Raw genomic sequence first — 18,073 nt, forward strand, 5'->3', positions numbered from 1 at the left:
GAGAATATAAGAGTGTTCATATGTCCACTTCTCCCATTAAACTATAAAGGATTCAGAAATAAGATCTATCATTCATTTTATTGTACCTAGAAAACTGCCAAACATTCCCTGAACTGACAATCAAATTAACTACATGCTTGTTAAACTGGGAAAAAAAAAATTAATCTAAGCATCACTTACATGATATGCACTGGCCACTGTACAATTCAAAATTCATTTCTAAGACCGGCACACATTTCTTTAAAAAATTACACCTCAATTTAATGAGTTGGAAATGTGTTTAATATAAAATGTTGATATTCTCAAAGCATTTCCACATGAATTTAGGAAAATGAATTTTAAACAATCTTCAAAACATGATCAAAGACAGTGGTATCTTTGAAAAACATACAAACAAAAAAGTTAAGAAGTCACAAGAAGATGTATTATATATACTTGCTTTCCCAAAATTAGATGTACAAAATAATTAATAGTCACCTAAAAAAGTCCCCTCCCCCCACACACACACAAATTGGGAATGAAACATGTAATTATAAGCATCTTTATAGGAAATCTCCAGAAGACAAATATCTTTAACAATATAAAGATGGTGACAAGATTAACAAAAGCTTAAGAACACTGAGGCTTAACTGACAATATCAATTCACATGATTTTGAAATAAAATGTTCCTATTTTTAACTTTATCTGAAATTGCCTTTGCTTTGCTGCTTTATATACAGTTACAATGTAAATCCAAGAGATGCTTAAAACAGAAGATTAAAATATTCTTAAGAAAAACATTTTTCTTATCTGAGAAAATACATTATAATTGTCCCTCAAAATATTCCTGATAATATTAGAAGGCTGTGAAGTATTTATATAACACCACCCTCATCACATGAATTCATAACTGTTACCTGAACAATTAATAAAAAAATTTAGTTCCATGGGGATTACAAGTCTCTGAAAAGTACAATTTAAAAATATAAAAGCAATGAGAGCAATCTGGCTTTGCAGATGAATACTGGGTAACAGAGCTATAAAATTATATATTTAGTTCTAACAATAAATAAGACTTTGAGGGTATTTTTTAATTAAAATTATAAGGACACCAATTTTATCTAATATACTTACATAACCTGTGTACATATATTCTGGGATAATGTAGGAGTCAGTATATAGCTATACTTCAAATGAACTAAGTTGAGTTACATATATAATTTTTTAAACCTATTTTGTATAGCTAAATTTTTTTGTTCCAAATTTCACCCTGAATGAACTAAATTCTCAGATCCCCACATATGACATAAAAAATTAAAAAAAATTACAGCAGAGTAATGGTTCCATTTAGCAATTGAGAAAAATAAGCTGCGCTTTGAAAGACTGAACTTTTATCATTTTGCTAACATTATGTCTTTTGCACTATACAGAAGGGATGCCACAAACGGCATTTTCTGAAGCCTTGATACTAAATTCTTTAAAAAAAAATACACAGTATTCATACTGCATGCTTGAGCTGCAAAGAATAGAATTACAATATAGTGTGACTTGTCAACAAATCTGACAAGCACTGGGGCTGGCATGAGGGAGGACCTAACTCCCCTCAACTCCCGTTATGTGGAAGTACAGATCACATAGTTTTATTATCTACAAAAACATTCCCACATTACATATTACTATTGCATAATCCAAGCATATTAAATCAGAAAAATATCAAATATTTATGAAATTTTCATTTCTAATAAGTTTATGTATATTACCCCCCTATGAGATCCCAACAATTCTAATAATACACCTTATATATTTTAAATAACATTCAATGACTTATAAAACTACTGCAAGTTATTTTCTTCTCTGAGCTGGCTAACACAAATGCTGGTAAGCAGCTTTCCCGTAATCGCACAGAACATCTGTCATCTTTGTACAGATTAACTAGCTGCTGCTGCCCTTCTGTTGCTGTAAATGAAGTTTCAAAATGAGCTCGCGAATATCCTCCCGTTTGGTCTTTATTACATGACGAGGAAACCATTTCTCCAAATGAATTGGAAGTTCAAAGTTAACAATAGGATCCTAAAGAGAGAAAGGAAAGAATGCAATCATTTCACCAGTATGCTTCAAATTTGCTTGAATTTTACTTTTACAAGAAATGAGAAATTGCCAACTTTATTTAAATAACAGCTCTTTAAATGAGATATCAATCACACAGCATAAAATTCACCTAAAATATTCAATTGAATGATTATATTCACGGAGTTGTGCAACCATCACCACAATTTTAGAACATATTCATTAAATTGCTAGCTTTTGAACATTAAAATTAAATCCTGTTTGTTCTGCTACAATGGTGTTTAACTGAGTAGTGCAAAACAGAATTAGTAAATAGAAAATGATTCAGCACAATGCAGAAGTCAGGTTGATTTGAACACAATTTTTTCCAACATGTTAATATTTTGAAACTGTTAAAACAAAGAAAAAGCCTTAGCAGTAAACGAAGAATCTCAGATTTTTTTTAAAAAAAGCATATAAAATACTGCAGAAGGGCCTCTTAGAATGCAAGAAATAGCTAATGTAATGGCTTCATGAACTGCTGTATTTTCCATTAGTTAAGCTTAACCAGGAAGGTGCGAGTTACAACTGCAAAGACCTTCCCCGTGTTTAAAAAAAAATAAATTAACTGCTAAAGAAGGCTACCCCTAGATCATGTTTATAAATTTGATGAAACTATTAGAAGCCAGATATAAGAAGGACTTACATATGGAAGAAATTAAGAGTATAGAGCTGAAAGAATGGACTATGATTCTGGGAGCAAATATCAGCAGAGATTTAACCATGCGAATATTTTTTAGAAGTAATATTGCTTTTGTCAGGGTTTAGTTACAAGTTCCACAGGTTTTGAGTGGTCCCTCCCAAACCTATTATTTTTCCACTGAGGCTTAGCTATATTAGTGCAAAAATTTGTAAAACACAAGGTTTCGTTTTTAAGTTCCCCCCAACCCCAGAAATCCTAAATAATACTACAACCTTTATTAGTATATTCTACTAATTGAGGCTATACAAAGTAGAATTATGCAACAAACTCAGATATGTTAAGTAATAAGGCACTTAAATATTCTAAAAATAAAACCATCTCTTTGGAAAGAGTATTAGATGACCAGAATTGTCACCCTTTAATGAAGTTCCAATGTGAAAAAAACAAAATACATTCAATGACTTCCATAACCATATTCTGCAATAAATTATCATTCCTCTCCAATTACACCAGAAGTTGTAACTGCACCTTACACTTCAAAGTGTAATCCTTACACTTTAGAAGTACCTTTAAAGGATTTTCTAAAGCAAGTATAAATACCCTGCTCAATATACCAACTACACTGGTAATGACTGAAGTAATAAGCTGACAGTTCAAAAAGCAAAGAGTGATTCTTTGCTATTTAAAATTTCTTCTTTAATATCGCTAGCTTCCATAGAGTCTGATGAGCTAGAAAATAACACCCATGCTTGTTTTTGTACTTATCTAGTTTATGGTTTTCTGAACTACTTGACTACATGAATCTAGTTCTGAAAATGTTTCTTCACATTTCTGCCTTACTACTCTCTGCACGCACCACCCCCCCATCCCCCATGTAATTATTCTGGAATTCCAGGTATATGTAAATTAGACTTTTTTACTATATTGCACTTGTCCTTTATACTGTGTTCTTTTCTTTACATTCTCTTTTCTCTCTGAGAAAATCAGATACTTTTTACTGTCTTTTATTGAAGTTTACTCATCCTGTCTTCTGCTGTATCCAGTCTATTAAACCTATCCAATAAGTTCTTAATTTCAGATATATCATTATACATTTTCAACTCTAGAATGCTCACTTGATTTTCTTAGATTTCATCTCTTCATTCATTTTGTTCATCTTTGATTTTCTCTAACATATTAATCAAATCATTTCTAAATTCTTTTTTTTTTTTTTTAATATATCTTTATTGATTTCAGAGAGAGGAAAGGAGAAGGAGAGAGAGAGATAGAAACATCAATGATGAGAGAGTCATTGATCAAGCCCACAACTCGGGCATGTGTCCTGACCGGGAATCGAACCCCGATCGCCTGGATCCTAGGTCGATGCTCAACCGCTGAGCCACACCTGGCCGGGCCATTTCTAAATTCTTATCTGCTAATTCCAAAATCTAAATTATCTGTGATTCCATTTCTTTTCTTGTTTTTTCTTGATTACCTATAACATTTCCTGCTTCTTTGCTTGCCCAGTAATAATGGAAACTGTGAATAAGAAGCTTACTTATATCTTTACATACCTTAAAGAAGCTTTCCACATACTGCAGTAAATATACTCCACAATCACTGCTATTATCTTGTTTAGGAACTTTAGGGCATAGGTCCACCATGTTTGTTTTGCTGAATTCACGATGAGTTTTTCGTTTAACTTCCCACTCTACCTCTAAATACCTTAAATCACCAAAAAGTAGAGTGACTTGAACAGAAATTTCTTTACTATTATGCAACACTTTCACAAAAGTGAAAAAACATTTGCTTCCAGATGTGTTAGCTCAAGCCAAATTTCCAAAGACTAAACTTTCACAGTAGAAATTACAATATGTTAGGCTTCAAAAGTCCTACTTTAAAGTATATCATCTTAGTTTCAAACTAAAAGCTAGACCTTTTTCAACAACTCAACTTTCACAACTCAAAAACATAGTCATTTATATCACCAAGTAAACTAACAAATTATTTTAAAACTTTAGCTGTTAGTTTTTCCAGATCCTTAGAGTAAATTATAAAATTATACACACACACGTACACACACATAAGAATGTGAGGGGTTTTTCCCTAAAGTATTACTTTTGATAACCACTAACATTTGCACTGCTCCTTTGTAAAGTTACATTTTCAATTATTCTGAATTTACTTTTGACAGTCCTTGAGAAATATTAATGCTTGAATATTAACACATAATAGGGGATATTTATTATTGATTAGATGTATAGGCCTCACCTAAATACATAATAAAATATAATTTTGATATAGTCTTTTCAGTAATTCTTAAGGTAGCATCAAAATTATTGAGATTTTTAGGTAAGAGACTGAAGGGCAAACCGTAATTACTTACTCTCGTAAATTCTGAACTGTGTTTTGTATAGAAGCAGCTTTCAAGGAGTCTAGTATGAGAATGCATGGCCTATAAAGAGCAAAGGAAGAAATCAAGATGTATGTATTTGTATATAAAGTGAACCTAAATATCTGAAAATATTATTACAGCATGTACCTACCTTTTACACATTTTCTTTGGTATTGACATGCTCGTCTCAGTACTCTGAAATAACATGAATTTTTATGACTTCACAATTAAAGCGTTTGAATAAACTGTTATTCAGATGCTCTCTAAAGTGTTTCAAACAACTTTGAAATTAAAATTTCAAATAAGAGTTCTTTTCATAATCTAAAGTGAGCTAAATTCATTTTTCAAAATTCACTGATTTATTTTCTTATACTGGTGAAACAGTAGTTTATACAGTTTTACATGTGGCCCCCAATAAGTTATGAACTTTTAATGTGTTCTAAAAAACAACTTTAATTAATTACTTCTATTCAGAGTTATCATCTTTAGCAAAGGTAAACAAGTAAATTTAACCTATGCTTACATACATTCTCTACCTCAATAAATAATGTTGGTAGAGACACATTTCTTCCCTCTGAAGCACAAAAAGCAGAATATTAGTGTACATTAAGGGGAAAGGGATGGGTGTTTTGTTGATAAATTTGAGAAACAACAGGTTAAACTTAAACATTTCATTAAAGCAGAACTTCTCAGTCTCTTTCTTATTCTAACATAACAGTGAATCTCTAAGACAGAAATAGCACACAGGGTTTGCCCAACTTAACTGACCTTGGAATCCCTTTTTATCACAAACTGCACCTTAGAATAAGTATTCCAAGGAACCTAATTTGAAAAACCTGGCCTAGAGGCAAGAAGGAACTAACTCCCTTATCCTGCGACTGTGACAGAAGAAAAGGAAATCACCTTCTTTCTGACTGTCCTACACCAGCGACAGTGAGGACACAGACCTGAGCCGGGGGCGGCTACTGTCTATACTTACCCAGAATTCCTTCCATGGCTACCTTAACCAATTAAGACACCAAATCTAGACCATGCATACTAGTTTGGAGGCCCTTATATAGAAAAGTTAACAGTATTTAGTCTTAGAAATCATATGGATTGACCTTGAGTCTATTTTGAATCATTTTTATGAACAGAAAGTAGAATATAAAATATGCTTGCTTAGCTTATTCATTACACTAAGTTCAAAAAACTGCTAACATAAGGAAGAATAAATCTGATCATAGAAATTAGAAAAGTAGCCAACTAAGATGATCAGATAAACTACTAAACAAACAAACCTAGGAAGTTAAAGTAAGCTAAACAGATGCAAAAAGAATGATAATTTCTCATGTTCTCTTTTGTATCCCTACAAAATCCATCAAAGAATCATAGAGGGGCAAAATTTAATTATGGGTCACCAGGGTCCCATAGCCACCTAGTTATGCTCTATTTTACAGATTCACATCTATAAAGAACACACTTACCTGGGAATCCACTTTACCCAAGGGTAGTGCTGAAGTAGTATGTACATCATTATCTAGTTAGAAATAACAAAGCAGCTATAAGTCTTTATGTCTAGTACAAAGTATTTAGATAAGCATACATTCTAATTTGTACATATATATATAGTATTTAAATGGAAAAAAATATTTGGGTTCTATTTGATTTTTTTCATGGTTAAAGTTTAAACAAAATTCAATCAATGGATAAAAACTGACAATGGTCAGCTATTATCAGACAATACATAAACCCCAGATCCAAAACCTGAAACACCAGTTAGGTGGGCCAGTTTCTTATAAAAAGACGATCTTCAAAGATGGATCACTAATCAAAATGTCTGCTGTTTTTAATGTAGAGGAATGTTAATTTGCCTAATAACTGTTCTTATAACCTATGATCATAGAGTGTTGAATAAGTATACTTTTGAAAAAGAGGATGATTAGAGAAAATTGAAAATAATCAATTGCTTTATCAGATATCCCTCCCCCCAGGTTCTGGTCAGTACTAATGATAATCACTATTATTAATTAATTCTGCTTGCCACGTAGGATACAGCTATAAAATACATAATTTTGATTTTTCTTCTTCAAAAAAAGTAGGCTTATTTGCTTGCTTAATTAAGATTAGGGTTGTAACATAAGAAAAATCATGGAAAAATTATAAGAGACTCATATTACCTAGCCAAATTACTAGTGTTAACAAGAACCGTGTTACTTCATATTAAGAAAAGATGAGGGATTTCAAGCTATGCCTGAAGATCCATGGCATGAATTCTTAGTCATGTCACCAAGATTAGTCTATAAAAAGTGCCATGATGAAACTTGATATGAAAGTATAACAAGAGTTACATTTGGTCTATACAGGAGGCTGGGAATCTATCAGGAAAATTTCAGATTTCTTATTCTTCTTATAAGTTTAATGATAATAAATAACTATACTACCTTTTCAACATTATACTGTTCCCTATAACCATTCCACGGTTGTTGCCATTATTAAAAACACTATTTACGTTAAGTTTATCACCTATTGTTTTGTCGTCTTGATGGGATTGCTGAGCCTGGGATTGCTGGGACATGGTTTGTGGAACATCTTCATATACAGCTTCTTCTAACCATGGAAAACAAATGACTGCAAGATACCAGTGAGACCTGATGAAAAAGAAATACAATCTTAATAACAAAATCTAAACAATGCAGAAGAATATGTCCTAGAGCTACAGCTAAGAAAGGGGGTATGACAAACTTTGCATCAATTTTGAAGAATCAATTGTAATATCTGATATAATATAGAACACACATTCCAAAACTAATTAAGAAGACTACTTATGATAAAATCTGAGTAATTCAAACTTAATTACTTTCATATAGTCAGTGTTTTCTGTTGAGGATCTGCTTTAATAAACAGACAAACAGACTCATAGCATCACCTTTTTTCTGTTAGTGCTTAAAAGGTTTATTCTCTTAAATATTTGAAGATTCACCTTAAAATCTTCTGATCTTTTATTTAGAAAATATTTTCTTGAGTCCAAAAAAAATTCAGTGTGTCAGTCATTATAGTCTTGTGGTGATTTGCCCTTTTATTTTTTTCACTATATTTACAATATAAACACTGTCAAACCAAAATCCAAGATAAGTAACTCACTGTTGTAGCTACCTCTTAAAAAAAAGATTTAAAATAATATCTGAGATCTATGTACCCACACTTTTTACTGATTATTAATCTAAATATGCCCCGAATACTTTTTTCTGCACTCTCTCCACTTTTGTTTTAAAATAATCTGAAATACTCACGACTCATTTACAGGCACAAAGATGTAATCTTTATTAAAGATGTTTATGTTGCGAGTCCATGTTCTTACCCTTTTATGTCTTCTTTGTGCCATTCTGGGAAAGATAGATATATTTGATATGTAAAAAATTAAAAATTTAAGATAAGGATTTTAAGAGTCACTTTTATAAATGAAAATTGCTAGGTTTAGTTTACTTAACTATCCTTTTCAAGATATATAATATATCTAACACACTAGAAAATGTCTCCGTTTATTAACTCCTGAGTATTCTTAAATCTGATCTCTACTTATAAATAATGTAATAGACAGAAGAAAGGCAACAATTTATAGGCTGTTTCATAAATTCCAAAAGTGGCGCAACAACTGAACATAAACAGCTATACCTATTTATTCTGTTTAGTTCCATCTGGGCATGGTATAAATCACTACTATTAAACCTGGACAGAATTATCTGAATGTTGTATCTATGAATAGAAAGGTGTTTTAAAACATAATGGAAGAGGAAGAAGGAGGCATATATTTTTAGATTTTTAAAGATGACACTCATCTCCTTTCATTTCATATATAAAGAAACTATAAGACAATGAGTTAAGTATAGCCACTATTTGTTCATCTTTCATTTTATTTTTTCAACAAATATTTATTAGGTTCCTAAGAACAAATAATGAAAATCACCCACACTGCCCTAAAGAAATTTATTTTAAAATGCAGGCAGAAAAAAAACACAACAAATAACTAAAATACAAGTGTCATAAGGAATTATGTTACAGCATCTAGGAAAGCCACCTCATGGAGCTTATACTTTAGGATGAGAAACTGCCAGCATTACTGCCCAAGGCAGAAGGTAAAGAAGAGATAACCTAGCTTCTTCCTTCCTTACTTTCCAACTTCCAGTGTCCCCCAAAGGACATGCAACTGGAAATGCAGCCTGCAAGTCTGCCTCCCTGATAGGAAGCAGTACCGTGGAAGGGTGAGAAATGTCTCACAGAGCAACAGACCCAGGACCTACACCAGTGGTAATATTGCTCACTCTAGGGAACACTAAATGAAGTTATTTCATTAGGAACATCAAAATGGTATATCTGCCTCTCAAAACTTAGGTACATTGGAAGACTGACTTACGAAAGATTTGGATTATCTTCTGTTAGGTTATTTTCCTTTCTCGTCAAGCATTTATAGAAAAAGCTGCTAAAAATGTGACTTCGTTCAACAAGTTCATTTGATGCCTTCTCCAAGATAAGATACCTGGTAAAGTAGGAACACCACAAAATAAGTTATTTTTAGGTTTTACCTCATCTTCTCCCAATTATCTTATGTACTCTGGGAATCTTCATCTTTATATCCCATTAGATGCAAAGCAATCTTGCAATCTGCTCTGATTTCAGAATTTTTTGTTTTTTAGTTACTTCACTTGAACCAAGACTGTTTAAAGCAGAAATTGCCCACTTATTCATTTACTTAACAAATATTTATCAAATTCCTAACATGTGTTGAGCACCATATTTACACTGTAGGCACAAAAGAAGAAGAGGAAAAAAAGTACCTCCCTCATATAGCTTATAGTCTAGAGGAATGAGGGTAGATGGAAATATTAACCAAATAATCACACAATCAAATATAAAACTGAAACTAACACTCCTAAACAAATCTAGAAAAATCTTAGTAACTCTGAGACATGACTAATCTCTAAATTCTTAGTCTCCTTCTATACTAAAAATCCTTCAACATAAGATTATAATTCAATCATTTAATAATTAAATCCTTCATGATTAGAGAACTCTATCATTCTTAATGTTTATGCAGGTTCAAAAATGCCCTTATAATTGCTTTTTTAAAAAGCATAACAGACAAAGACAATGTGAAGTTTTTCTATAATGTGGTTATGATGATATACTACAGAGAAGGAAACACAAAAAATGCTTGATCTGAATGATGAGTTCATGGGTGCATACATATGTGAACATTCATTAGCTCTATACTTTGCTACCTGAAAGTTATTCATCAATTTAAAAAATGAAAGTAGCTTAAAAAATAAAGTTAGAATCCCCTCTGAAAATAAGGGACAGATATAGTCAGTTCTATAAAAAGGCAGTAGAGAAAAATATAACTGCATTAGAAGTAAAATTTGTTAGTTAATTCCAATAAAACATTTAAAAATTAATACCAAAATGGATTTAATTCATCTCACAAAACAGAAATTTTACACTATTATAGGGATACAAAAATTAGTAAGATTCTAGATGCTTAACCTTTAGAGGGAGAATGATCATAAAAGCACCAAATAACTATAAAATAAGGCAAAATATTAAAAGTACCATAAAAGATGCAAATGAAGTTTTATGGGCGTTAATAATATCTGTTTAGAAGATCAGGAAGAGTGGTCACAAAGGTACCATTTGAGAAGAACCTTGAAAGAGGAATAAAATTTCAACAAGTTGAGAAAAAGAGGTGAGAATTCCAGGAAGCAAGAAAAATGGGACATTAATGCAGAAGCATGAATAGGGATGGGCTTTGTTTAGCAAAATGTATCTGATTCAATTTGCTGGACTATATAATATATGTAAGGTTAGATTACTAGATGGCTGAAAAGACAGATTGGTGTCATATTATCAAGACCCTCAAATGTAAGACTGTGTTTGAACTCATTTTGACAGGGAATAAGAAATTACTAAAAGTTTCTAAGAACTGCCTTCTTAAGAAAAATAATGGTTATAAAAAATATACTCAATGGACAGCAAAACAAAGACAAAAGATACAGGGAGACTACTTTAAAAGGCAGAATGACAATTTAGGTGAGATAAGGAGTACTAGAAAGATCATGATGACAAAAGAAAGAGAATAAATGAATTTGAGACACAGAATCTACTAAAATTGGCAACTGAATATGTAGATATCAAAGGGAGGGTGAAGAGTCCATGATAATGGAGACTTTCGCTCCCAGCCTACATTGAATAACAGGAACCAGATTTACCCTCCTGCTTGAAACAACCAAAAAATAGAACAAAATACATAAAACAATAGTTTTCAAAACCCTGGACATCAGGTAACAAAGAACAGTGATCTTTGAGAAATGTGAAACCAACAAGGAAAGCTCCACTAATGCCCCAGCTTACTGCCTTGACAGTTTCCAGGCTGCAGCACAAGGAGTACCCCACTGAAGGCTGGCAGACTCCCTGAGTTGAAGAGATGATGAGAGTCAGGAGAGACCAAGGCAGCTAGAGTTTGCAGATTTGAATAGTGGAAAGAAAAGAACTGTATGCATAGAGAGCTCCACACATCTTCAGAAAGTCCTCCTCAAGTAGTCAGCAGAATACTGATCATTGTACAGGTGTACGGAAAATACCCAAGGCTGGAAAAAGAACAACCTGAAAAGATTAGATAGAATGGTACCCAGCACTTCCACAGGCCATGGGAATAACGCCTTTTCCTACCAGCCAGGCTGGAAAATCTCATGATTCATGAGGCACTGGGTAGAACATTCAGAAAGGTCTTTCCTCAGAGGTGAGGATTAATTTGTTGGTCTCAGCTAACAAATCATAAAAATCATGACACTTAAAAGCATCAAACTGCTTCCAAACAATCTGTGTTCCACAACAAAATTCAAGAATATTTATAGGAATAGAAAAATACCCAGCACCCAATAAAAAAAATCACCAGACATGCAAAGAAGGAAAAAACACTCACAATGAACAGGGGAACCTACCCAGAACTGACACAGATGTTAGAATAAGTAAAGGACATTGTAAGTTATTATAACTATATTCTAAACAGTTATAACTAAATAGAGACATAGAAGATATAAAAAAGACCCAAATTAAATTAAATTTTTAGAGATTAAATATACAATGTCAAGGATGAAGAGTAAATAATAGTGTGAGATTTGGGGCCTGAATGACTGGAATAAGTACTGGATTATCAGTAAAACAATAGGGCTTAGGTAAAATGATAAATTAAACTGACAAATTTCAGAGGGGAGGCAGGGGTAGGGCAATGGGTGGGGAGAGATAACAAAGAATTTATATGCATATATGCATAACCCAAGGACATAGACAAGACCATGGAGAAGGCCTGGGGGAGGAGGCAGATGCCTGGTGGAGGGGATCAATGGGGGGAAAAAGAGGGACATCTGTAATACTTTCAACAATAAAGATAAATTTTTAAAAACTTTAGTTTGAGAGAGGTCAATGTAATAATTATCTTGAAGAAGTGCTGGAAATACAAGTCTAGGGATATAGTACAAAATGAAGGCTAGAAACAAATTACCTTTGCATGAAAGTTGATTAAACTTTCCTATCTATTCCTGCAGCTTGGCTATACAAAATTAATAGAACAGTGATATGGATTTTTAAAATGACTGTTGACTCTTATTGTGCTTAAAGATATAATAGATAACTCCAAAGAGTTGCTTCTTTTCAGCTAATTCCCAAAGTGATTTGTAATTATGTAAGCACTTCCTTCCCCACAATAACAGGCCAAGAAGAATAAATAAAAAACAAACAAAAACTAAAGCAAACAAAACAGTAGCTCTTCTGAAGTATATAGTATCTATCGGAAGTAAAGGAATGAAACTGAATTAGTCAGCTCTAGAGAACCTTGGTAGGTGAAAGTTTTTCAAATCTAATATCTTGGCAGGTTACTTTTCTCTAGAGTTAAATATTTAGATATAAAAACATTTACTATAAGATTCACATCAAAATCTGTAAAACAAATGAGAAGATCATTTAGCATTGTACTTACTTAAGGTAGAAGTCAATAATTACATCATTAAGAAACTCCCCTTCTTCCAAGCACTCCAGGTCTTCATTGGTTACTCCCAGTCCCCCCTTAGTCGGTGGAGGAGGGTATACGATCAACCTTAAGAAATAAAAGTAAAGTTAAAGTACATTGGTACTGAAAATTCTAGTATCAAAAAGATTTGTTACATGATCCAATAACAGGGCAGTAGCATTCAATAACTAAAATACGTAGAGTAAAAACTATTTGACAGGATACAAGCAATTATATTTTCCTTTCTTTATTTTCACAAGCTACATATAGTAGTCTCACTGAGTATCTTTTCATTTCCAGTCCTTGCCCACGTAGGCTGGTCTCAACATCTGTTAAGTCAATAGGTTTATCTCGTAACCAATTACAATACCACTGAGGATATCTTTCTTCCGCATAATTTGTAACTTTCAACAAACTGATGTAATAAACCATGGAAGATTTTCCGATGCTCCACTTTCCAACTCAAAGTGAATCCCTATTCAGATTCCCAGTTCCTTTCCATTCAGAAGAGCCAGCAGTCAAAAACTGGCGCTAATGCTCTACTGGTGGCTAATCTAAACCAGCAGCTGGGTAATAAAAAAATAACATAGGAGCTTTAGGAGGCAAGTTTCCCCATAATAAAGTGCTTATACTGTAAAACTTCAGAGAACATAATAAGGGAAATGAATAATTAAGGCACGACCAAAACGAAGTAGAAAAAAGATGACAACTAATTAGGCATCTTTCTTCTGCCACCCTCTCTTGAAGTTCAGAATAAGACCAGTAGTGAGTTCCTAGCCGTAACCTTGGAGTAGACGGGGTGATACTCATTGCACAAATGAGGTCAACAATAAAGGTATAATATATACTTCTTAAACCAGAAAGATTCAAGAAGATAAAAATCATCTGTAATTGATTAATCTTGATAACCATAGCACCTAATTAGAAAAAGAATATGTGAAAATTTTAAATGCTAATATTATAGTTTCTATTTTATTGACTATTTTTACTATCCTATGCTTTCATGTGTTCTTTTTTCTAGAACACAGAAAAGGAATCACATAGAGGAATAAAACCATCCTCAAACGTACAAACTCCCGATTCTGCCTTTCCACCATGAGAAGATACATAAAAGATGAAATAAAAACAAAGAAGCAACTTCTGAAAGGGAAGTTCTGATAAGCTCCAAAGTACCTTAAATTGAGGCATACTCTAGTAAATAATTTCATTTTTCCTGTTACATATTTAGATATGAAATATATCTTAAAAACATACATTGGTATTAGATATTTTCAATAAATGCTTTAATCTTACCAAATTTGACAGTCTGGCTGCCATTTCTGTCTTATTAACATAAAACTAAATAAAACAGCACCAACTGTTTTCTTAATAAAATTTTTGTAACTTTCTTATAAATTAAAAAAACACATTCTTTCTATTACCAGTCATTAGTGTGAAAGTAAAACTCAAAACATTAAAAAAGGTAAATTACTTTAAAATCAGCAACATGAATGAAAACGACTAGTGTGCCCACCTATTACAAACAGGACATGACACAGTACGTACTTCTGAACAGGTCCAGTGTGCCGGACTTCTCGCCATTCTTCATCTGGGTTAGATGTAATAGAAAGTGAGTAGCATCCACTACTTTGCTTCTGCATGAAGGTGTAAGTAGGTTTGACTGTATCTGTATTTGAGGGCTGGTAGGAAATGGCAAAAAAAGAAAAGTTTCCTTATAGATACATAAATACATATTAACTCTGAAAAGAACAGCCAAAACTTAGACTTGTAAGAGAAAATGTTACAAAAAGAAATCCAAATCAATGAGTTATATGCTTTTAGAATTTCTGCAAACATGTAAACATCAAAATAATACTTTTGATCAAAAGATACTGGACTGGGACAGAACTGGGCGGCTGTCACGTAGCGCAGGTTCCCAGGCTGCAGCTGTGTGTTAGCCGACCTTCCGCTATTATGCTGATGTTCGCGGTGAACGCCAGTGTGTCCCCGTGCGGGACGGGCTTCTCTGCGAGCTCACCCAGCGGCTGGCGCAGGCAGGAGATGCCGGCCCAGTATATCGCGGTGCATGTGGTTCCGGACCAGCTCATGGCTTTCGGCGGCTCAAGCGAGCTCTGCGCGCTCTGTAGCCTTCACAGCATCGGCAAGATGGGAGGGCTGCAGAAGCGCTCCTACAGCGAGCTGCTGTGCGGCCTGCGGGCCCAGCTCCTGCGCAGCAGCCCAGGCAGGATCTACATCAACTAAGACCCCACGAACGGCCAACGTGCTGGAAGGGCTCCACCTTCGCCTGAGGGCCACCCCATCCCGAACCCATTGGCACCTGACCCCGCCGCCTGCAGTATTTTCCCGCCTGGCCCCCGGGGACCCCCACCTCCCGGACAGGAGAAATAAACGGTTTGGAGACCTGGGGGGGGGGGTGGGGGGGGGAAAGATATTGTACATACAATGGCCAAAGTTTCAGTTGAAGTGTTACTTATAGATCTGGGCTATATAATTAAAAGAGAATCTGAAAACTATGTATCAAAATGAACAAAAGAGGTGATAATACAGTAGAAAAAATTTAAAAGAGAGACTGAGTTTATAATAATATGAATTGATATTCTATTATTAAATGGAAAAGAATGTAAATTTGTATATACAACATAGCTACCATGCAAAATTTTTACAACATATACATAAAGAAAGATCGTGGTAGTCTCACTCCTTGTCTTCTTAATGTGGCTTCCTACAAGCCTTTTAAATAACAGATTAGCCCCAGACCAAACTGTCATGTGTGTACATGTACATGCACATGTATGCCCCATAGCAAACTTAATAAACATTTTTCTTTCTAGAGGTATTTGACAGAGATACACAAATCACATGTATATTACCAATGTCCAATTCAAAATACAGCATATTTAAACTTACTATGAATTGTTTCAAGATAATTTTAGACTTACAGAAGAATTGCAAAACACAAACAAGCCTCTCCCAGATTCCAGTGATATTTACATCTTATATAACCATAGTACAATTATCAAAACTAAGAAATTAACCTTAGTATAATATTATAAACTAAAACTACAGACTTTATTCTGATTCACTAGTTTTCCCACCAATATATTTTTTTTCTGTTTCAGGACCCTACAATGCTTCAGTCTTTCCTTATCTTTCATAACTTTGATATTTTCAAAGAGTATCAGTCAGTTATTTTGTAACTGGGTTTTTCTGATTTTTCTCATGGTTACATTGAAGTTATACATTATTGGGAAGAATACCACAGAAGTGATGTACCCTTCTCAGCGCATGCTATGACAGGTACATTATGTCAAAATGTCTTATTACTGGTGTTATTAACTTGGATCATTTGGGTTAAGGTGGTATCTGCCAGGATTCTCTACTGTTACTACCTTTTGTAATTAATAAATGTATTGGGGAAGAGATTTTGAGATTATGCACATATCCTGTTTCTCCTTAAGTTTTCACCCATTGAATTTAGCATCTCTTGGTGGACCTTGCCTGCAACAATAGCGTAACTATGATTTTTCTAATGATGGTTTTCTATTTTTCTCATTCTTTTTATATTTATTAATTGGAATATTTTTCTTAGTAAGAAATGTCCCTTATCAATCATTTATTATTTATGTATTCATCATTAATACAGTCATTTATTTATATCAATATAGATTTTGGGGTATTCATTTTATTCTTTGGTAATAATCACATACTGTCATTAATGATTTTGCTGATCCCACTATTCTAGTTTTGGCATTGGGAGTTCTTTCAGGTTGGCTATTGTGCCCCTTAGATAAAACGGCATTTCTAAATCAGCCTAATTTCAACAAAAGAATTTTTACCAAACCTTCTCCCACACCCTCACCAATTTTATAATCATATGCTAACCTGAGATACTGATTTCATCTTCATTTCTTCAGCAGCAGCAGCAGGAAAGGAACAAGTTGAAGCACAGTAATAATGAATAAAAGAACTTTCTTTTGAAGAAAGGTTCTGAAATAAAGGAAGTGCCTGAGCCCAAGACAACGGATAAGAAAGCTCTAATTCTCCAGTGGTTGTACTTATTTCTGTCATAATATCTTTCAATTTCAATTCTTCTCTTTGTGAAATAGGATTGTGTAGCTCAAGGAAAATGAATTCACTGGATTTTGCTATTAAAAAAACAAAACAATTTTTATCAGTAGTATTATTTTTCAAGGATATTATAATTAAAATAACTTGATTATTAATAATAGTATGGTTGGTATATAACCACTAGCAAAGCAATAACCCAGGCAAATTAAATCCAAAAATAGGCACCATTAGTAACTAGAACCAAAATTCACAAGTTTTAGACTCCTACTGATTAGAATGGAAACTCCACAATGGTACTGACCTCTGTATTTCCAGAACGTGGCATTTAGTAGATGCTAGTAAAATTTGTTACTGAATATATGAATAAATGAATGATAATTAAGCAATTAATTTTCTCTTCCTTCCTCCATGTATCAAATCTATTAATTAAAAAATATTCCAATATCCTTTTCTTTAATCAATCATTTCAACAGTGGTCTCAAATGACATTCTCTTCCCCAATAATGATTATAATTGGCTAATTCTATTTCTCCGACTTCTCTGGTATGTAATCATGAATTTTCCCAATTAGTTTGGAAGTAATTAGGATAGAAATATAACTAATTTTAAATATATATATACATGTAAGTATATATATTTACATGTATATACTTGGGAGCACTACAGCAAAGTATTCAACCCAGTATTAGAGAAAGGATATATAAGTAAATTGAGTTTCTCTTTTAGAAACTCAAGAAAATGTTGAAGGTAAAAACTTCTGTATTTTCTTTAACTTTGCCACTGATTAGCTAAGTCACAGTTCATTATGAAATAAGGGCAAGAAACTCATAAGAAAGGCAGCCAAGGATGACAACTGACTAAAAG

General features: G+C 33.3%; 1 protein-coding gene and 1 pseudogene across 13 annotated transcripts in view; one reads left to right on the forward strand and one right to left on the reverse strand.

The window, feature by feature from the left end:
- Nucleotides 1–887: 887 nt before the first annotated feature.
- SENP7 (SUMO specific peptidase 7) overlaps nt 888–18,073 on the reverse strand; it is a 106,814-nt gene continuing 89,628 nt past the window's right edge. For 11 of the 12 annotated variants that reach the window (XM_081139269.1, XM_081139267.1, XM_081139274.1 and 8 more), the window contains 11 exons: nt 17,024–17,286; nt 14,687–14,820; nt 13,112–13,228; nt 9,497–9,619; nt 8,376–8,468; nt 7,609–7,733; nt 6,570–6,622; nt 5,255–5,298; nt 5,095–5,163; nt 4,283–4,433; nt 888–2,050 (listed from right to left, as the gene is read on the reverse strand). In XM_081139269.1, coding sequence (XP_080995395.1) covers nt 1,913–2,050; nt 4,283–4,433; nt 5,095–5,163; nt 5,255–5,298; nt 6,570–6,622; nt 7,609–7,733; nt 8,376–8,468; nt 9,497–9,619; nt 13,112–13,228; nt 14,687–14,820; nt 17,024–17,286 — 1,310 coding nt within the window. In that variant the 3' untranslated portion in view covers nt 888–1,912. The remainder of the gene's footprint in view (nt 2,051–4,282; nt 4,434–5,094; nt 5,164–5,254; nt 5,299–6,569; nt 6,623–7,608; nt 7,734–8,375; nt 8,469–9,496; nt 9,620–13,111; nt 13,229–14,686; nt 14,821–17,023; nt 17,287–18,073) is intronic. The other variant, XR_013998952.1, reaches the window with a different exon arrangement.
- On the forward strand, nt 15,095–15,382 carry LOC308558100 (macrophage migration inhibitory factor pseudogene; annotated as a pseudogene). The gene has a single exon. The product of its transcript is annotated as a macrophage migration inhibitory factor pseudogene (transcript).

Source organism: Miniopterus schreibersii, assembly GCF_964146895.1.
Source record: "Miniopterus schreibersii genome assembly, chromosome: 5".
Classification (NCBI taxonomy): Eukaryota; Metazoa; Chordata; class Mammalia; order Chiroptera; family Miniopteridae; genus Miniopterus; species Miniopterus schreibersii.